The sequence below is a fragment of the Eubalaena glacialis genome, chromosome 15, assembly GCF_028564815.1.
Source record: "Eubalaena glacialis isolate mEubGla1 chromosome 15, mEubGla1.1.hap2.+ XY, whole genome shotgun sequence".
NCBI lineage: Eukaryota > Metazoa > Chordata > Mammalia > Artiodactyla > Balaenidae > Eubalaena > Eubalaena glacialis.
This window is the reverse complement of record NC_083730.1, coordinates 12,905,335-12,926,437: the sequence shown is the minus strand read 5'-3', so window position 1 is coordinate 12,926,437 and position 21,103 is coordinate 12,905,335. Positions and strand designations below refer to the sequence as shown.

At 43.2% G+C, this 21,103-nt stretch overlaps 1 protein-coding gene across 4 annotated transcripts; it reads left to right on the top strand.

Annotated features, from left to right (window-relative positions):
- The first annotated feature begins 1,650 nt into the window (after positions 1-1,650).
- LOC133076004 (serpin B8) lies at positions 1,651-17,405 on the top strand. Of its 4 annotated transcripts, XM_061170514.1 has the most exons (9): positions 1,651-1,815; positions 2,678-2,950; positions 5,841-5,922; positions 7,950-8,127; positions 9,398-9,535; positions 11,311-11,428; positions 13,155-13,297; positions 15,033-15,185; positions 16,798-17,404. In XM_061170514.1, exons 4-9 carry the CDS (start codon positions 7,957-7,959, stop codon positions 17,200-17,202), a joined length of 1,128 nt encoding a protein of 375 aa, XP_061026497.1. In that variant the 5' UTR covers positions 1,651-1,815; positions 2,678-2,950; positions 5,841-5,922; positions 7,950-7,956; the 3' UTR covers positions 17,203-17,404. The 4 variants fall into 4 exon arrangements, with proteins under 4 accessions (XP_061026497.1, XP_061026496.1, XP_061026498.1 ...); XM_061170513.1 differs by lacking the exon at positions 2,678-2,950; XM_061170515.1 differs by lacking the exons at positions 1,651-1,815; positions 2,678-2,950 and adding an exon at positions 1,940-2,079.
- Positions 17,406-21,103: the final 3,698 nt, after the last annotated feature.

The following is a 21,103-nucleotide window of genomic DNA, read 5'->3' as shown; positions in this document are numbered from 1 at the left end:
TTCATGTTTAGTTAATGACGTGTCAGGGCTGTGGTTCCTTTAAGCTTTTCCAGAGTAAGAACTCTCTGAAAAATAGGGACCCAATGTAAACCTGAGATGGCAAGGATACTCGTCAAAATTGTTCTGTGATGCTCTAGACTGGAGGGTCTCCATTTATCTCTGACTCCTAATTAGCCTTCTCAGTTCCCCTCTAGAAGCTGAACTGCACAGACTTCTGGGTCAGGGATAGTTACTTGGATTTGAACTTCAACTTGGCTCTTTGAACCTGTGCACAGGCACTAGACCCACTGTTTCATAATGCAGAGGCTTGAGAGTTGCATCCTCATGTGTCTGCTTTGGGCAAGGTATTGCAAAGGATGCGTGCTACCAGATGGTATTACTGTGATTAAAAACAACAACCTATAACATTAAAAAGTAGAACTTTTACAATATTTTTTAATAAGCAGTGTAGCAACCATCGATAGCTTTTGAAAAACAATGAGGCTTGCTTATTACTTCATACCAAAGTACTTTAAAAAAGAGGTTAATTACTTACATATTTTTTTTTAAAGTCTGGTGCTCCAAATGTGCTGAACTTTTCTGTGATCATAAATGGCTTATTAGTAGTAGAAAATCTAGCAAGTATTCTTCAAAATAAATAGTCGATTGCCTTTAGGTAAAGGTACATCTTACCTATGAATGAGAAATCAACTGCTTTTGAAAGAGTGTAGAGTGATTATTTTGAGAACATCTATATGGATATTTTCCATTATATGATTTTATTGCTAAAAAGATATTAACAATTTCATATTTGGGCACTTAAAAACTTGGAAACATAATTTTCTAAACTTCATTAAAATCTTACAAAAAGAAAAGATTTGGTGGGCTTCAAACTGTCAAAAATATTTAAAATATGACGGTTTAAAAATTTTGGTTTGCAAGAACAAATGATTTTCAACAGGATAAAAAGATTTTCACCAGTTAGATTTTAACCAGAAATCTTTGCATAATTAGTATGTGGATGAAAATCAAATGTCAAGGTTTAGTTAAGTACAACTAATGATGCCTTTATTCCATTTTTAAATCAACCCATTTTCTGAGAAGCCTTTTCTTATGATAGCTATCAATCCAAGTTTAGACATAAACTGAACTTAAATCCAGGCCTTCAAATTACTGTACTTCAAAGCTTTAAACTAAGATTAAAACAGGCAAACGTATATTCAATTACATTGATCTCATTAAATTTTAAAATAATTTTTGTAAGCACAAAAATGTACTTCTAATCAAAAAGTGTTTTTCTTATCTTTAAAATTTTTGTTTACGTGTTTTATAGTGTGCATAATATATTAGTATTTAGCATAAAGCACATGTAAATTCGATACTGGAGATGCATGCTCAAAAATTGTTTTGATGAGACGTCCTACCAAAACAGTTTGGAAACCACTGGCTTTAGGAAGTTTTAACCTCTGGTTTTGCTTTTAGTTAATTTTCAAAGTGGAGTTCCGATTCTGAAACTGCTCTTGCATACACGCTTACTAACCCAGGGAGACAAATCAATCCCCCAATTGGCTAAGTCTTCCCCAAACACCCTCAGGGGGCGGGTTACTTGCCTCCCCCGCCAAGCCGCCTGCTCTCAGGCCGGGGCAGGAGGGTGCGCGCGAGGCTCAGCCTCCGCCCGGAGTGCAGCCTGGGGATGCGGAGTCAGAGATTGCACAGGCCAGCGCCGTCTCCCGGTGCTCTGAGTCACCGCCGGAAGCCGGCCCGAAAGCAAAGCGGACGTGAAGCGTCCACCAAGCCGGAAAAGCAGCGGCCGCAGCAACAGCTGGAATCTCGCAGGTACCGGGGCTGGGAGGGCTCCCGAGCCCTCAGGTTCCCACGGCGGCCGCCTCTAGCCTAGAGTTCCTGCGGAGAGAGGAAGGGGGCGACGAGGGGAGGAAGGGAGGAAGGGAGGCCAGAGGCAGACGCAGGGGTTGGGAAAGGAGGAGGAGAGGACTAGGGGAACGACGGCAGGAGGTATCCGGGCAGGAGAGCTGCGGGGCTGGGGTCGCCCTGGCCCCCCCGTACCCTGGGCCCCCGGCCCGCTTGGTCTGGGGCTCGAAGGTGAGTCTCCCAGGACCGGGATCCGAGACCCGAGCGCAGGTGCGCGGTGCGCAGACCCGCCCTAGGTCAGAGGGTGGTCCCCGGAGTGGAAGGGCCACCCGGCCTGCTGCCGCCGCTGCGCTGCGATTTGCTGGCAGTGAGGGCGCGGCCGGTGCCCCGAGCCTGGGCGGCGGTTCCCGGAGATGGATGGGCGGAAGCTTTGGGGAGAGCGAGTGGGAGGAGCGCAGGGCGCAGCGGAAAGACTGGGGCGCCCACGGCCTCCTCGCCTGGAGTTTGCATTGGAGCCTTGGGCAAGTTCCCAGAGGTGCTGGGTCAATGCCACCCCCAGCACAAGCCCCTGTCCCCTCTGCGATCCAGCTTATCGCGCGTACCTCCCTCCCCTCCCCTCCTCTCGTTCTCCTCCACTTCCTCCTCCTTCTCATTCTTCTTTTTCTTCTTCTCTTTCTGTTCCTCCCTCCCTCCCTCCCCTCCTTTTTTCTTTCTGTATTTCTTCCATTCTTTTTCTTTTTAACATCTTTCATCTGTTCTTCTTTATGGGCTGCTTTCCCTCAACGTGAAACAAACAAAAGCTTTCTCCCCGTCTTCCCCTCCTCTGCAGCCACAGTAGCTAACTGAATCGATTCCACACTCCCCGGACACTACGCAGCCGTCTAGCTCCGGCTCCCACCCCTTGCTGAGGGCTTTCAGGCCCAGACTGGCTCCCCTCCGCCTCTCCAGCCTGGGTGCTACCTTCCGGTCCTCCTCCAGCCCTGCCCACTTCCCCGGCCCCTCGCACACTCCCCGTTCTCCCAGGACATCCGGATTGTTGGGTCTCAGTCTCTCGTCTTTTTCCTCTCACTACCTGCAAAAATTGGAAATTCTCCAGAACGAGGTAGATTTTTTTCTCTCTTATGCCTCCTCATGTACATTCTGAGTAATTTCATCCATTCCCCTAGAAGCTCCTGGAATCAGGATGCTGGTGGCTCCCAATGCTTGCTGGAGAACTTCTCAGCTTGAGTCCCCTACCTATGTTGACAAACGTCCCTCAGCTGTCTTTGTTGCAGGATCCCGTGGGATGGAATGTTCCACTCATCTCACATGGAACAGATGGAACGCAGCACCTTCCCCATTCCAAGCTGGCTCCTCATAGGACTTCCTGCGGTTCCTGGCGCACCCTGAGGGCGGGTTAGCTACAACCTCCGCATAATCCTTGATGCCCCTGCTCTTTATCTGAGTGTGATCAGTCACCCAGCCTGGCAGTTCCATCTTCTAGTCTTCAGTGCAGAAATTTCCTCTGTAGTAGGCAGTCCCTGGTCTATGGCAGTGGTCTACCGGCAGGGTCCACAGCCTTTTTCCCCACCAAATGGTGAGACACAATATTTTTCTAAGACTTAGGTATAGCATTTGTTTGAAAACCGTGCCTGGCTTTCCAGACCATAGCTCAAGTCCAAACCTTTAAACCTGGCGTGAGGGGCCCCTCCTGTCTCAGGCATCAGTTCTCTCACAGGAACACGCACACATCCACTCCCCTGGGCCCCGCACAAACCATGGCCTTCCTCTACATTCTTTGTACCTGCCTATCCCGCAGCCACAGCCCTCACATTCACCCCCCTCTTTCACCACCTTCCAGAGCCCCTGCCCAATCCTGTTTCCCTTCTCCTGAACTCCTAAATAGAATTCATCCTGCTTTACTGTGGGCTTCCTTAGCCCTTTGTCAGTTGTCTTGGTGTGGAGTGCACAGCCAACTTGAAACCATCTCCCCAAGGGTGGGAGCTCCCAGTCAGGAATTATGGCATTTGTTTTTTATTTTTTTTTCTTCAAAATCATATAAGGACAGTTGGACATAAGTGCTCTTTGAACAGATTCACTTTGGGATGTGAGTATGGGATGGGGGAGTGGAGCAGGGAGATGACAGGCATTCAAGGCCCCCAGGAGAGAATGATGCTGAATACAGTCAGCCGTACCCTCTATCACTGGTTCTGCACCTGCAAATTCAACCCAAAGCAGATGGAAAGTATTTGAAAAAAATTCTAGAAAGTTCCAAAAAGCAAAACTTGAATTTGCGCCCTCTGGCAACTATTTACGTAGCATTTACATTGTATTAGGGATTATAAGTAATCTAGAGCTGATTTAAAGTATACAAGAGGATGTGTGTAGGTTATGAGCAAATACTATACCATTTTATATAAGGGACTTGAGCATCCTTGGATTTTGGTATCCATGGGGGTCCTGAAACCAATCCCCCATGGATACCGAGGGACAACTACTTGGAAGCAGAAGGCTTGCTTTTGTGGCTGAATCTGTCAGTTTTTTCTGAGACCTGAGGACAGTATTTAATTGTTCTGACCTTGCTTGTTCACCTGTAAAAGGAAAACGAGTTTAATGCCAATCCATTTTACTGGCTGGAAATAAAATCTTTTCACTGGTGTGAGCTGGGGGCGCATCTGAGAGGTGCACTGGTGTGTGTGTGCGACGGTGTGTCAGTGCTGGGGGAGGGGAGATGCTGATGGGAAGTACTCTGCTGCTGACCAGCAGCACCTGGATGTTGAAAAGGAATGGAGGTGAGGAAATGAGATGAAGAAAGAGGCAATATGGAAGAAACCAGAAATAGACATTTACAATTAAGAGCAGTTACAATGTAAAGAGGAAATTGATGTGATATTCCAGTTCATTCCTTTGCCTTTTCAGATTGGACAACTACACACACACACACACACACACACACACACTCACACTCACCAGCCCAAGCTTATGTCTGCTTCACCCTGGCCCCTGTAAAACAAAGAATGTTGCCCGCCATCCAGTTCTACAAGGATCAAGTCATTAGCCATTGCAGTCGCTGACCTACAGTGCACACTGAAAGGAATTCAGGATGAAAAACAGGATGAGGCACTCTGTGCTTTGGGAAAACAGCCTCCTTAGAGAGAGGTATCGCAGGAAAAAATTTTAATGAACCCTGATTCTTGCATCTTCCCCTACATAGGAAAGCACTAAAATCACTAACTGAGATATCTGGTCCTCGTGACTAGCAGTAACCTTTTACTGATATGTATGTCTGACTGCGTGCGTTCCCTAGCCAAAATCATGCTTCTCCCCCTACCTCCTCAGAGCTCTCTGAGAGGCCATCTCCCAGCCTATAGTCCTCAGTAAGACCCCCGAATAAAACTTAACTCACAACTTAATCTCACTTTGTGCATTTTTTATTTCAGTCCACAGGTCAAAACTCTTATGCTCATGTAAGATCAAATCCAAATTTATTCCTGTCTTTCATCTCCAGTTTACCTAATTCTTTCCTTCTTTGAGTCTCTTTGGTGCCACCTTCTGGTAGGTGCAGTGCTATCAAGTTTGAATATCCCTCCTGGCTCCTAGGTTTTTATTTTCCAAAACATCCTCAAGTGTAAGGTGAGGAAATGTGGGGTGAGAAGTGGCCTGGAGGCAGGCTGAGCCTTGCTCTTCGGTGGGACTTGCCCACTGCAGACGCATCAGCCTTCTGACCCTTGCAGCCCTCGGGTTCCAGCCCTGCAGCTGACGGCTCTGGAGAGACTTACTGAAGTGAGGGCACTGAGGAACTTAACACTGTGTCCTCTATTAAATGACCTATTAAGTATAGAGCACTGTTGTCAAACTGTGCCATTGTATTTTCTTGGTTGACGTTTTAATACATTTTTTTCAAACTTTAAAGAATGGTTTTGGGCTGTTGTTTTATATTTAGAGTGTGAACTTCACACCGTTTCTTTTTTTTTTTTTTTTTTTCCCACCACCTTTTTTTTCTTTTAAACCAGAGACATCTCCTCTTGAAAACAATATCTTAGAAGGAAGCTTCAAAGGAACCATTCAACAGTGAAGCGGCTCCGGTTAAAACAGGTGTGTTCCCCACCCACTTTCCCCTCCTGCCCTTGCAGCCCAGAAGACCCACCCCCTCCAAGTCTAAATGAAATATACTTTCAAGATGCTGCAGGAGGCCCTTTAGTCCACTGGGGAACTGATAGAAGAAGGACCAGAGAATGGCCCATCTGTTTATAAAAATGAGCACATGGGGCTTCCCTGGTGGCGCAGTGGTTGAGAATCTGCCTGCCAATGCATGGGACACGGGTTCGAGCCCTGGTCTGGGAGGATCCCACATGCCGTGGAGCGACTAGGCCCGTGAGCCACAACTACTGAGCCTGCACGTCTGGAGCCTGTGCTCCGCAGCAAGAGAGGACCTGATAGTGAGAGGCCCGCGCACCGCGATGAAGAGTGGCCCCCGCTCGCCGCAACTAGAGAGGGCCCTCGCACAGAAACGAAGACCCAACACAGCCATAAATAAATAAATAAATAAATAAACCCAAAGTTAAAAAAAAAAAAAAAATGAGCACACGTATGATGACCCTGATCTCTAGGTGGAGTTTCCAGCACTTTTCCTGTTTGCTAATTTTCCAAATTGGAACATATTTTTCTTGTGTAGCTTTACGAGTTTTGAGTTTAAAATATACATACCAATTAAAAAAAAGATAGCATAATAGAAAAAATAGCTTATAGCATCATGGGATTATGGGTGATGATTTGTCCTTTTATTTTCCAAAATGTCTTCAACTGTAACAGCAAAGAGATTCAGGGAAACCAAGATGAGTTGATGAACTTTAATAATTTACTGACTAGCAGCCCAGGTTTCTAGAAGGTTTAATAGGAATAAATGCAGCATTTATAAAATGTTTCTAAAATTATGAAAATTAATATGCTGCAAAAGCTTTTCACAACTTGCAACAAGGTGCCTGCTGCAATTTTGCTCCCACCGTCCCACAGAGACTATCTTCCTTGACAGTTACATTTTAAAGGGATGGCTTCTAGGGACTTGAGAAGGATTGTCTTGGGCTGTAAAATAGGAAAGAGGCTTTTCAAAATGTTTACCTCTCAGAGGAGCAGAGAAAGAACTTACGATCACAAATTGCCTAAAGTAAGTGCTCTAAGGAAAGAGAGGTCAGGCACCAGAGGCAGGAAGAAGCTTGTCTAAAGTTTAGTCTAGCTGGGGGGAAGGTTAAGGCTGGATCCAAATTAGTGCCTGATTCAAAGTGTGCATCTGATGACTTGAGATTTGGGCTTCATGTTCTACCTCCGTGCCCAGGGGCTCCCTTCACAGCTCCCAGCCCAGTTTCAACAACTCCGGTGGAAAATGGTGTTTTCGAGTCCTTCTGATTTAAATGGTGTTTTCGAGTCCTTCTGATTTAAAGTAAATTTTGTGTCTTCCCAGGAGCTCACATTTTAGGGCAGACCATCCCAGAAAAACCGTCCAAAATCTGTTGAAATCCATCCAGCTGTTTTCATGTGACATTGTGACAGAAATGTCATTTTTATGTATAGTATATTATAATTCATAGAACATTGCTTATAAATTATGCCAGAGACAGCAAACTGAAGAACTATCAGTAATGGGGGATTTATCTTACAGTTCTGGAGGTCAGAAGTCCGCAAGAGGTTGGCAGAGCTACATTTTAAGTCTGGAGGCTCTAGGGCAGAGCCCATTTCCTTGCCTTTTGCAGCACCTGGAGGCTGCCTGCATTCTGTGGCTCCACATCATCCTGACCTTTGCTTCCATCCTCACGTCTCCTTCTCTGGCTCTGACCCTCCTGCCTTCCTCTTATAAGAAGCCTGTGATTACACTGAGCCCACCTGATGATCCAGGTGACTCCATCTCAAGATCCTTAATTCAATCACATCCGCCAAGTCCTTATTGCCATGTAAGATAACATCATCACAGGTTTTGGAGATTCAACATGGATGTTTGGGGATGCAGTTATTCTGCTGACCATACCCAGTGTCCACAGACTGGGGTGGAGGTGTGACTAGTGACTAGCGAGCAGTGGCTAGTGGAGGGTGTATGGCTAATGTGCTTCTGTGTTGTGCTTTGGGTCCAGACCTTCAATGATGGATGATCTCTGTGAAGCAAATGGCACTTTTGCCATCAACTTATTAAAACTGCTGGGTGAAAAGGACAACTTGCGAAACGTGTTCTTCTCTCCCCTGAGCCTCTCCTCTGCCCTGACCATGGTCTTAATGGGGGCCAAAGGAAACACTGCGGCGCAGATGTCCCAGGTATGCGTGCCCACCACAAAGAAAGACCAAGGGCGGGCTTCCTCTGTGCTTTCATAGAGCTGGTCTGTTCATCCTTCACTCCAGCTGATGGAAGCTGGTGAGGCTGGGAGGTGGGAGGGGCACCGTGGTGATGGAGAGAAAGCAGACATGGGTAGGAAGGTGAATTGTGTAAGACGGAATCTCCTGCTAGTTTTCATGGGAGAAATCAAGTCAGTACGTTATTTTCTGCATCTTTGATAAGTAAGGTGAACTAAAATTCTGTTCCACAAAAAGGCCAAGAATTTCAACTTTGTTCTATTTTAAACTTTTGCTAACATTATATTTCAAATTGAAATGCAATTGTGTAAATGAACCTTTTTGTTAAACGGGTTGTTTCTAGTGTACAATTATGCATAAGTGGAAGACGAATGCAACACAAATGAGGACTTACATCTTCTGGAGTTGTTTAGAGGGAATATATTATCTGATTGATCCGAAATGGGTTATATGTGCCCTTAGCTACCAGTGAAGTAGTGGATATTACTTTAGGGAAGTAGACCTTCCCCTATTTATGTCTTAGTTTCTTTGACTGTCTGGTGAATGTATCCCAGAAAACTGTCATATACACATCATGTTCCCACTAATAGCGGGGTGCGCAGACACCCCCCAGAAGCGTGTCCACGGCCACAGTTGAATCCCTGGTGGCTCTTTCTTCCAGCTCCCTGGAGGAATGAGGCTTTGGACTGGGGTTGTTGGGAGATAAGGGAACAGCCTTGATTCTCACTCTGACCTGACATTTAAGTCACAGTCTGGTCTGGAGGACTTCTGTTGAATTGCTAATGAAACATTTCTGCTCATTGTGTCTTCTGTGGGTCATTCCCGCTACCTGTTTGTTCTGTTCTGTCTCCCTCCTGAGTTATCACGCGCTGTCTTCCTGGCATAAATAAATCTGCTAGAGCAGGGCTTTCCACCTGGGGGCGATTTTTCCTCCCTGAAACAGTTGACAAAGTCTGGACAGAGTTGGTTGTCATAACCAAGAGGTGCTACTGACACCTAGTGAGCAGAGGCCAGAAATGCCTAGATCCTAGAATGTGCAGGATAGCCTCCCAACAAAGTATGTGGCCCCAAAAGTTTATACTGCCAGGTTGAGGAACCCTGTGCTAGACGGTTAAACAAAACTCATTTTAAAATAGGATTCTCTGTGATTTTCAGTGTAGAAATTTGTTTGGAAATAGCTCTTTGGGGGAGAAATGGCATGTCAAAAGTTGCCGTTCTCGTCTTCTATTACCAGGCACTTTGTTTGAACAAAGGTGGAGATATTCACCAAGGATTCCAGTCACTTCTCATGGAATTGAACAAATCTGGCCCTCAGTGCTTGCTCAGAACTGCCAACAAACTCTTTGGGGAAAAGACATGTGATTTCCTGCCAGTAAGTAGTGCTTGCACATTGATGAAAAAGAAATTGAAAATAAAACAGAAACTACAGAAGAGCAGAGATAAAGTATAACTCTGCTGCCTTAAAAATGTGCTTAGAGTTATATTTTGTAGTTGTAATTTTGAATTTTACGATTGCTTCTGAATTGTGTCCTTTGAAAAAGTATTGTCTCTGATATATCTTCCCAGATGTCAATTTCAATTTGTCCATCTTCCTGCACCCGGACCTGCCTCTCCCCCTTGATCCCCTTCTCAGTGACCACATCACTCTTGCCATCCCCTGGTCTCATCTCTGATTGTTGGGCTGTTTCTGTGGAGCTGGCCTCGCAAAGTCTCTTAAATTTGTCCCCTCTTCTGAATCACCACCGCCATTGCCTGGGTCCAGACTCTCACATCTTCTACACTATTATTTTAATTGTTTCCTAATGGATCTCTCCAAATTCAGCCTAGTCTTTTCACACTACTGACAAAATAATCTTTCTAAAATTAAAATCTGTTCATAAAAAATAAGGTTTTGAATCTGGGTAGTTCCTATTTACTGCAACATATAATTCCAAAGTTCCCTAGTCCAGTAAAAGCCTGCCATTATTCAATAAGTGAAGTCCAAAAAACTGTGCCACATAATATGCAAAGTGATGCTATCTTAAGATTAATGAAATGATCAGGGCAAGTCCGGCCATCTTATTAGCCAGCAATTCCAAGGATTATTTTGTTAGACTCAGATATAATCGTGTTCTAGCTGCTGTTGGGTGCTACCCCGTGGAGTTTGCCTGCTCTGGGCTTAAATATTATTGGAGATGATTCTAGGTCCCTCAGCTAGTTAAGTTTTCTAGGATAAGCACTAGTGATTCCAGGAATCTCCTGGTTAATTGATGTTCATTTTTGAATATCAGACTGACTTTTGAATACTGTAATTGGGGAATACTGGGGACACAGGGAACCATTCTCCAATTTTCTTGGTTGCTTGGGTCCTTCTTCTCTCTACATCTTCTTTCTTCTGTAGAAGCTAAAATGTTTGAGAACAGGAGATGGGCGGAGGATGGGAGCCCATTGCCAGGCACATTATATCAGAAAACAAGTTTTCATGAGGTGAGTTATCCTTGGGTTTTAATGTAATGCGTATAACAACCTTCTTGATTTGATCCCAACTTATATTCCATGGTTCATGCCTTGCCACTCTTTTCCCTAATACCCTACACACACACACACACACGCACACACACCCACACACACACACACAATGATTCTACTCCTGGAGGACCTGTAAGATTTCGTGATAATCTAGTTCCACTATGGAGCCTCCCAATCATTCCCTAAGGATGTTTCAGACACTGTGGTTGGTGCTGGTGATACAAAAATGAGTAAAACAGGGTTAGACCACCTAGTGGGGGAGACAAAATCAAACAGAAAGTCAATATGGAGTTTAAGCGTTTGACAGGCACGTTCACGGGCTGTTTTGTGCATGACTGCTGCCGTCTGTATTCTCAAAACATATTGTAACTATCGTGTGTATATGTTTCTCCCTCAGCAGACTGTGAGCCACCTCAGGTCCAATGTCATGTCTTCACCCTGGTGTCCAGCACCTGGCACAGTGCCAGGCACAAAGCCAGCAGTCTATACATTTTGATTGATTGCATAAATGAGTCTTAAAGTACAGGGTGCCCTGTGCAAGCATTTGTGCTAGAAACACGTTAAGAAAGAAATGTTTTCACACTTTTAGGAAACTTTGTCAAGTAGAATATGGCCAAACTTGGTATTTTGCATTTGTAGGCTTTTAAGGAATCCTGCCAGAAGTTCTATCAGGCAGACCTGGAGGAACTGTCCTTTTCTAAAGACACTGAAGAATGCAGGAAACACATAAATGACTGGGTGACGGAGAAGACTGAAGGTGAGAGATTTTCATTTCAGGAGATGCGGTGTTGTGAGGAACACAGAGCTGAGATTGCCTGGGATGTGACCTCCACGGGGTGGCCACTGTGACCCTGTAACCAGTGGCCTGTTAATGTGTGTTTGCTGGGCTTTCAGGCCATTGATGCAATTCTGCTATTTTTCTTGGGCTTATGAAGTGGTGATTTCTGAAAAATCCTTAAACCTAATGTTAGTCTCTCAGATGCCCTCCCCTCTGGAAGGTACTGGAACATCCCCGAAAAATGCTTCCTCTTTGGTGCCCCATTTAACTTCTACCTGGGAGGACACTGCTGTGCTCTAAGGGCAGGAGGACATTCCATTTAGATTATAGCTGAGGTGGGGCAACGTTTCACGTCACCTCCCGGTGGTGATGTGAGCCGCTCTAGTTTCATCCACAGCCCTCTCCTTCCCTCTGAACTTGGCTGTGGCTAAGTTTGCTTTTCTGAATTTGCTCCAGATTCTGGAAGTGCAGCTGATGTGGAGCATACAGGGTGCCCTGTCCAGACACATTCTGTCTCACCAGAAACATTTCTGCCGGTTCTCAATTAGAGTGCAGAGAAAAAGGACGTGCTTTTCAGAACTCTAAGTACTCAGCGTGTAATTTAGAGCCATCCAGCAGGAGGAGAGGTTATGTCACGCATTTGTTCACGTGCCCGCCTGGCACTCATTATTCTATCCGTTCCGTCTTATGGCGCATCCACTGCGTGTCAGGCAGCCACAATACCCATGGTTACACAGGCAGCCAATGACCATCGGAAAGGAAGAGCCTTTCACGTTGATATTTTCATACGTCACGTGTGCAGTGGTCTCTGACTCTCCAGTTGATCTAGCAGCACTAAGTCAGCTAGGGAAGCCAGAAGCTTCTCCACACCTCACCCTCCCTCCACCACCCACTTCCCCCTCCACGGCTGCTCACACCCTTCCTTCCACCAGGTTGACCACCCGAGTTTTCCCAGAATAGCAGAGCTGGAGGGGAGGTTGGGGATCACCTTGTCTCCGCTCTCATTGGACAACTCAATTTGGGCCCCTTTATTGCATCCCCCTAATTCCTTTGCCCCATTCCCTCCCTCCAGGAAGCTGCCTTCTCCCATTTACAGATCTGTATCCCCATCCTTCGGAAGCCTCTTCTCACCTAAATGAAACTTGAAGGTGGGCACAGAGCAATGATTCTTAATCAGAATCAACCTCCAGGGGATATCCAGCCATAACTGAAGACATTTTCAGTTGTCACAGTTGGGGGAAGTGATACTGGCTAAACATCCTAAACGCATAGGACCATCCCCAAAACAAAGAATTATGTGGCCTAAAATGCCAGTAGTGGCGTGGCTGAGAAATTATGGTGCCAAGGTCGAGAAGCTTCCAGGTGGAATCGAGACTCTTGGGTTATTTTCTCAGCTCCATCACTTTGTCGCCTATGTGACCTTGGCAAAAAGTCAGGCAAATACTCTGAACCTGAATTTCTACATCTATAAGTTGAGGGCAAAATGATCGTTGACCTGCCTGCTTCAAGATTGTTGTTTAAGGACAAACACTACGCTGTATGTGCACACAGAATGAAACACCGTCACCCTGATTCCTCAGGCAGCCAGAGCGACAGGATCCAGCCTTTTCCCCACCAAGCCTTGGCTTTCAATGTCAAGAGAACTTTTGTAAAAGAATGTTTATTCTCCCCCAGTAGCAATAACTTTCTCTCATACTCTTTACAGGAAAGATTTCAGAGATCCTGGGGGCTGGGGCGATCGGTCCTCTGACTAAGCTGGTCCTCGTGAATGCAACCTATTTCAAAGGAAAGTGGAATGAGCAATTTGACAGAAAGCACACAAGGGGAATGACCTTTAAAACCAACAAGGTAGGGACATATTTTGCAGATATACAGCTACTTTCTAAAGTAATACTCTGGGAAAGGTTTTGAATAAATGGAAAAAAAATAATTTATTTCACACCGTCTTGATTCTTAATTTATTTCTGAAGGAATTTCATGCCCCTTATATATCTCTTATTGGAATGGGAAAGAGAAAAACTAAAATAATTGTTACATTGATCATTTTGTTTTTGGATCCTTGGTCAAATCGATCTTCTCTCTCTGGTCGTGTTATTTGGATTGAAAGAAACTGTCTTCTAAGCCTTGGAATTATGTTTGTATTTTACTATCACTGTTGTATTTAGACACTTTCTTGCAACAGTCAATGACAACTATGACTATTTATTGCCTTAGAATTCATGGCTGTACAATTCCTAATACAAGAAAAAAAAGTGTTAGCAAATGTTCAGGCCAGCTTTGTTTTTATTCTTGAATCTTCTTAAAAAATAAAAATTATACATATTTAAGGTGTACAAGGTGAGGATTTGATATACATATACATAGTGAAATGATTACCGCAGTCAAGCTAATTAAAATATCTTTCCCTCACATAGTTAACATATATTTTCTGTGATGACAGCACCTGAAATTTACCCTCTTAGCAAATTTCCAGTATTTGATAAAGTATTATTAACTATAGCATCATGTTGTATATTTGATTTCTAGAATTACACGCCTAACTTTAAAAACACTTTTCTCCATTCACTTTTGAATATGATAACGGCTGTGGGGTCAATAACTCTTAGCTTGGAATTTGACCTCCATCTGCTTGATAACAGCGTATTGTACAAAAATTTATAAATCTAGAATATATTTGATGCAAGCTTTAAAAATGGTGGACCCTAGACATCTTATCAAGGTTCCCCCTTCAAGAAAAGCAAGGCCATAAAGCCAATTATATAATTGAGCAAGTTTTCAGAATAGAAGTATAACTCCTGGGACTTCCCTGGTGGCACAGTGGTTAAGAATCTGCCTGCCAATGCAGGGGGACACGGGTTTGAGCCCTGGTTCAGGAAGATCCCATATGCTACAGAGCAACTAAGCCCGTGCGCCACAACTACTGAGCCTGCGCTCTAGAGCCCGCGAGCCACAACTACTGAGCCCACGCGCCACAACTACTGAGCCCGCACGCCCAGAGCCCGTGCTCCGCACCAAGAGAAGCCACCACAACGAGAAGCCCGTGCACCGCAACAAAGAGTAGCCCCTGCTCGCCGCAACTAGAGAAAGCCTGCATGCAGCAATGAAGACCCAACGCAGCCAAAAATAAATAAATAAATTTATTGGAAAAAAAAAAGTATAACTCCCTCTGGCCTATATACCTTTTCTAACCAGATCTTTCAGCCTAAAGACCTGAATATTAGGTAAATTTCCTCTGAACTTGGAGAAATAATTTTTTAATTAAAAGGTCCCTGGGAGTGCTTCTCTACCCATCTTCTCAAAAGAGAAAAAAAAAACACAATTTCTTCTGAGAATACTATAGTTTTGTGTCTCTCTATATTCATCAATTTATTCTCTCCCGCCTCATAATACTTGATCTGCTGGGGCAATAGAATGTTATACTCAACACTAATATGTAATAATGAAGACTTTACATCAATCAGCATAAGTGCACAGAAATAATAATTTTATGTACCTAGGGATTCTGCGCATCAGACATATCTTTTTTTTTAGTGCACTGTGCTCATTTTTCAGTAATTTGCTCTTAATGTTGCATTCTTATTAGGAGAAGAAGACAGTGCAGATGATGTTTAAGCAGGCTAAGTTTAAAATGGGGTACGTGGACGAGGTGCACACGCAGGTCCTGGAGCTGCCCTACGCGGAGCAGGAGCTGAGTACGCTCATTTTACTGCCTGATGACAGCGTGGACCTCGCTGAGGTGAGCCCTTGCCAATGAGTCTGAGTGTCCGTGGATCCAGGCTGAGCTCATTTTTAGAAGTCCATCCACCAGATAGCATTTGAGGAATTTCCAATTTAGGATTCTTTTAAGGAGTGCTAAATGAACACCATTGCGTGTCTTTTGGTGACCATGTGTATGCATTTCCTGTTGAGTGTACAACTAGGAGTGGAATTGCTGGTATAGACAAATTTTGATGAAGCTTAGAAGAGAGACTTCCAAAAATATAAGAACATTATTATTTATTTTGAAGGGAGGGGCTAGTTGAGAGCCCAGTAATTACTGAACAAGAGGACAGGAAAAGGATAAGAATGGATCTGGGCAGTGTTCCTCAAACATTAATGTGCATATTAACCTAATGGGATCTTGTTAAAATACAGACTTCGATTTGGGGGGAGTTGTGGCCAGAGATTTTGCATTTCTAACAAGATTCCAAGTGATGCAGATGCCATTGGTCATAGACCAACTTTGAGGAGCAAGGGTCTAAAGTACAGGTGAGGAATTTATCTTAGACAGGAGGAAGACATTTTCCCGTGACGGAAAAGGGGGGTTCAGGATGGGGGAAAGTAAACCTGTAGGGTGGGAGGCACAAGAGTGATAGTGTGCTGGTTATCTGGCTCTCTGGGGTGTAGGGGAAGCATTATAATATTTGACGATTCCTGTGGTGTAAATACCCCCACCATGGCTGAACTTAGGCTCCCGAGGGTTTAACAATTGACTCTCACCGGAGAAACAAGCCAGCTCCAGCCCACCACCTGCACACCAGCACACCGCTGTGAGGCTAGGGCCTGCCTGATGTCCCTGGCTTCTCCATGGAATCAGGAAGGTCCTGGCATAAGTCAAGGATGAGCTCTGTCATGGCGACTTGAGAAGAAAATTAGGAGAGTCTAGGAATAGAGCTGACATCCAATCCCAGCTGTCACGGGAGAGGAGCACTCACCTGGACTCCAGGTGGTGAAGGGAAGTGGGGATGCTAGTGGAAGCCCCCTCTTCCTCCTTTATTTCTTCCCTGTGGATAAATAGAATGAGTTCTGGGTCTTGTAGGTTTTGAAACTCCAGGGGAGGCAGAGGGCAAACAAGGATGCCAGAAGCAATCGTCCTGTGGAATTCCCCATTGCTGCTCTCCCCTCCCTAGAATCCACGTCTTCCTTCCCGTTCAAATGATCCCTGATTTCCCCATTTTTCATCCATCAGAGTTCTGAGCCATGCTTTGTCTCCCTTTTGTCGAACAAGTTCTCAAACTCATGGTAAAGTGTTTCGCATGAATACAATCAATTGGTTATGAGAATTTTCTAAACTAAAAAAACCGCTTGAAATGAATCTGGTACAGATAGTTAAAAATAAAACCCTATCTTTGTCTCAGGTCTTTTCTAACTGTTCTTCGCTTATATCCATAAAACAAGGAAAATGCAAGAATTTGAGGAGAAATCCTGGTGTGTTTATAAGAGGAAATATCCCTTAGATTATCTTGGACCAGATCTCACCATCTAGCTGCAGGTCATGCGTGTGTGTGGAGGTGTTAATGACTGGGTGGATGGGTGGGTACCAGGCTATTGTCATCTAGCTTTTAAGATTTAACTCTTCATTATTTCAGGTGGAAAAGGCACTTACATATGAGAAGTTCAGAGCCTGGACAAATCCAGAAAAGCTGACTAAGGATGAAGTTCAAGTTTTTCTTCCCAGGTTAAAGCTGGAGGAGAGTTATGACTTGGAGGCTTTTCTTCGAAGTTTAGGAATGACTGATGCTTTTGAGGAAGCCAAGGCCGACTTTTCTGGAATGTCAGCCAAGAAGCACGTGCCCATGTCCAAGGTCGTGCACAAGTGCTTTGTAGAAGTCAATGAGGAGGGCACGGAGGCAGCTGCGGCCACTGCCGTGGTCAGGAACTCCCAGTGCAGCAGAATTGAACCAAGATTTTGTGCAGACCACCCTTTCCTTTTCTTCATCAGGCACGATGAAACCAACAGCATTTTGTTCTGCGGCAAGTTCTCTTCTCCATAAAGGGCTGCAGTCGTTGTACATCACTCTGCCCACCCTGCCTTACTTCAAATTCCCTGTGACCAAATTGATGCGGTGGTTTGAATGCCAAAATAAAGTGTAATTATGATAACAGGACCCCCTCACAGAGTTGTTGAGAGGATTTAATACGTTGATAAAGAGGTTAGAGCAATACCCGCTATAGTAGTACACAATATCATTATTAGACAAGAGTCAATTGCATTTTTATGCATCTAAAAAGCAATAGTTAGAAAATGTAATTAATTTTGCACTAAAAATATAATGTTCTTAGGAATGATAATTAACAAAAGATAAGCAAGACTGTTATGTTGAAAATTATAAAGTGCTATTGACAGTCATTAATGATGACCAAAATAAATGGACATATTTCATATCACGAATACACCTTGAGTTAAAAAATTGTCAGTTCTCCCCCACTTGTCCTATTGATGTAATGTGATTCTAATCCAAATTCCAGCAATGCTTCTATGGAGCTTGACAAGTTTATTTAAAAATTTATATGAATAAGCAAAAGGCCAAAATTTATAACACATTTCTATAGAAAAAGATCACGTTGCAGAGCTCTGCTCTACTAGATATTGAAGCTTATCATAAAGCCCTGTTAATACAGTGTGGTGTTTACACAGGGATAGACAAACAGATTAATAGTACAGAAGAGCCCAGAAGCATACTTACTCATATATGAAATGTGAAATAGAAAAGGACTGGTATTAGAGGTCAATAGGAAAATGACAGCCCAATACAGTGTGCTGGGAAAAATTCCTTATTTAAAAGAAGAAAACAATTATTGAGACAGTAAATACTTAACGAGAAATGAAAATTTTATATGCTTTACAAGAAAATATAGCAGAATATTGTATGACTTTAGGGAAAGGAAGGATTTTTTATTTTGGCCATGCTGCAAGGCTCGCGGGATCTTAGTTCCCTGACCAGGGATTGAACCCACGCCCTTGTCAGTGAAAGCCCGGATTCCTAACCACTGGACCACCAGGGAATTCCCAAAGAAGGATTTCTTAATCAATATATAAAAAGCAAAACAGTTAAGGCAAACAATGGACAAAATCAACTACATTAAAATACAGGTACTTTAAGTTTAAAATATACCATACAAATTATAAAAATATAAGCACAAACCAGGAGATGATAGTTTAACAAATTTAACCACTAAAGGATAAATCCTTTAGTGGTTAAACGTTGCCATGAAAGAATCTGTAAGAAAATGACAAACAATCCAGTAGAAAAATTGACATGAAATGGATACTTCACAAAAGAGGAAACAGAAAAGGTCAGTAAACATGACAAGATGCTCAATATCATTCATAAAAGAAAGCAAACTAAAATAGAAATTAGAGGTCAGAGGGGGATGTAACCATGGAGGAAGAGCACAGAGAGATTGAATGTTGCTGGCTTTTGAGGATGGAGGAAAGGGGCCCAGTCAAGGGACGTGGATGGAGAAGCTGGAAAAGACACGGAAATGGATTCTGCCACGGAGCCCTGAGAGATGAATGCAGCCCTGCAGGCACCTTGGTTTTAGCCCAGAGACTTGCGTTAGACTTCTGACTAGCACAGCTTTGAGATGGTGAATCTGTGGTGTTTTAGGTCACTAAGTTTATAACAGTTTGTTACAACATCAACAGGAAATGAATACAGCATTCAACACTGATTCTTGCCATTGGCAAATGACAGAAACACATTTCTGTCTAACTTAGAAAAAAGCAATTTATTATCCAGTATCACGTTAAGAAAAGTGCTTGAGGAATAACTAGAACTATGGACCCAAGTGCCTTAGGCTCTTTCTTCATCTCTGGTTTTATTGTTTCTCAGTGTGTCAGCTTCCTTCTTTCCCCACAGCACTTGAAGCAGAGCTCCACCCCTCAACCCCAAAACCATAGTCTTAGGTTGGCCAAATTTTGTTCCATAGCTGTCCATCCTAGAACAAACAACAAGGGCAAAGCGGCTAGGAAACATAGAGATGAACTAGGGACGGTTACGCTAATATGTTGCTTGGAAGACTGATCAAGTGTCTGTGTTCCACCAAACCTGTTTTGGCCTTAACTGAGCAGTGATACGTCTTAGTTCATGGCCTCCTCCTGCCAGTTAAAGACTAACACGACTAGAGAAAACAATTAATTTAAAATAACATTGATCAGGTTATTTAAAAGCATTTGGATCAACAGGACTATCGCAAGCCAAGCTCACCCACTGTGTTGGTTTTTACTGCTGACGGCTACCACCATCCCAGTGGCTTGAGTGAAGGATCTTCGTCTCGCAATTCTGTAGGTCAGTGGCTTATCCCGGTCTTACAGGGTCAAAGTCAGGGTGGCGGCAGGGGGGAGACCCCTTTGGGGGTTTTGAGGGAGAATCCATTTCCAGAGACATTCAGGTTACTGGCAGCACTGAGCTGCGCATGGTGGTAGGAATGAAGTCCCTGTTTTCTTGTTGCCTGTCAGCTGGGGGCCGATTTTGGTGGCTTTCTTCCAGTTTCAAAGTCAGCAACGGCGGTCCAGTCTGTCTTATGCTTTTGTAGGGAAGGGAAACTTTACTTCTAGCCATCGCCTTAGGTTTTCAGCTGAGGCTCTTTAACAAAAAGATTAACAAGAGAAAAAACAGTTTATTAATGCATGTATTTGTATACACTATTACCAGATATTTCACTCCTAGTTAGAAACCCTAGAGAAACTGTATGTTCAAGAGACATGTGAAATAATGCTCATAGCAATACTATTTCATCACAGCAAGAAAAAATGCTAAAAGAAACCCTAGGAAAAAATGCTGAATTATTAAAATGAATAAACTATGTTGTGTTCATACAAAGGAATCAGGGTTATCACCTTACTCAGCTCTGGGGCACCATTCACATTGTCAGCACCTTTCATGCAGAACACAATGTACAAGGTTGTACAAATTTGTACAGAACACCATATATTAGGGAAAATGAATTAATCACAGCTATCAGCATAAAACAATGCAGAGTAAAAATAACACACAAGTGTCAATTGCATTTGCACAAAGTTAAATAATAAGCAAACTGGTCATTACGTTGTTTAGAGCTACATCTATGTAGTAAAGCTATAGAGAAAAAGCAAAGGAATTGCTAACACAAAATACAGGATAGTACGAAATCCAGGGCAGGGAAAGAATGTAATCAGATCAACAGGAAGCTTCAAAATTATTCCTGATACTCTGTTTCTTAAGTTGGATAGTGGATATTAGATGTTTATTCAACTTACTATTAATCTTTAAATATACATATATGTATATCCATTGTGTTGTATCAGTGATACATTTCACAATAAAAAAGATTTAACAAAAGAATGGAGAAATCATAGTATAACGTGATGCAATGAGGACTACACCAGCTAAGAGAAATAAGACTAAATATTGTAAATTTAATAATGGAACTAAAAGTAACTTCCTTATTAAAAGATAAAAATCTTTTAGATTGAAAATGAAAAACGGTGTTTGGTCAAATGTGGTTTTCAATTAGCATACCTCAAACAAAGTGACATAAAATGAGCAAAGATATATCAGGGAAATTTAAATAAAGGGACAGCAGGAGTCAAACTATTAATAGCAGAAAAGGTGGACTTTAAGGAAGTGAATTAAAATGGAGAAATGCTGTCTTTTGATATAGAAAAGGTATGATTCATAATGAAGATAAGATTTAAATTTCAACATGCCTCTTTCAATACTGGACAGATGAGCATAGAAAAAATAATAAAAATCTGATAAAAAATATCACCAGTATACTGTACTTCATAATAAGACCCATTTTTTGTACATCTTCACACCCCTGAAAGTAAGATATGTCTAGATGTAATTGTCATTGCCCATATATGTTTGTTTTTAGTCATAGGTGTCTTTATTTTTTTCACTTCAAGTT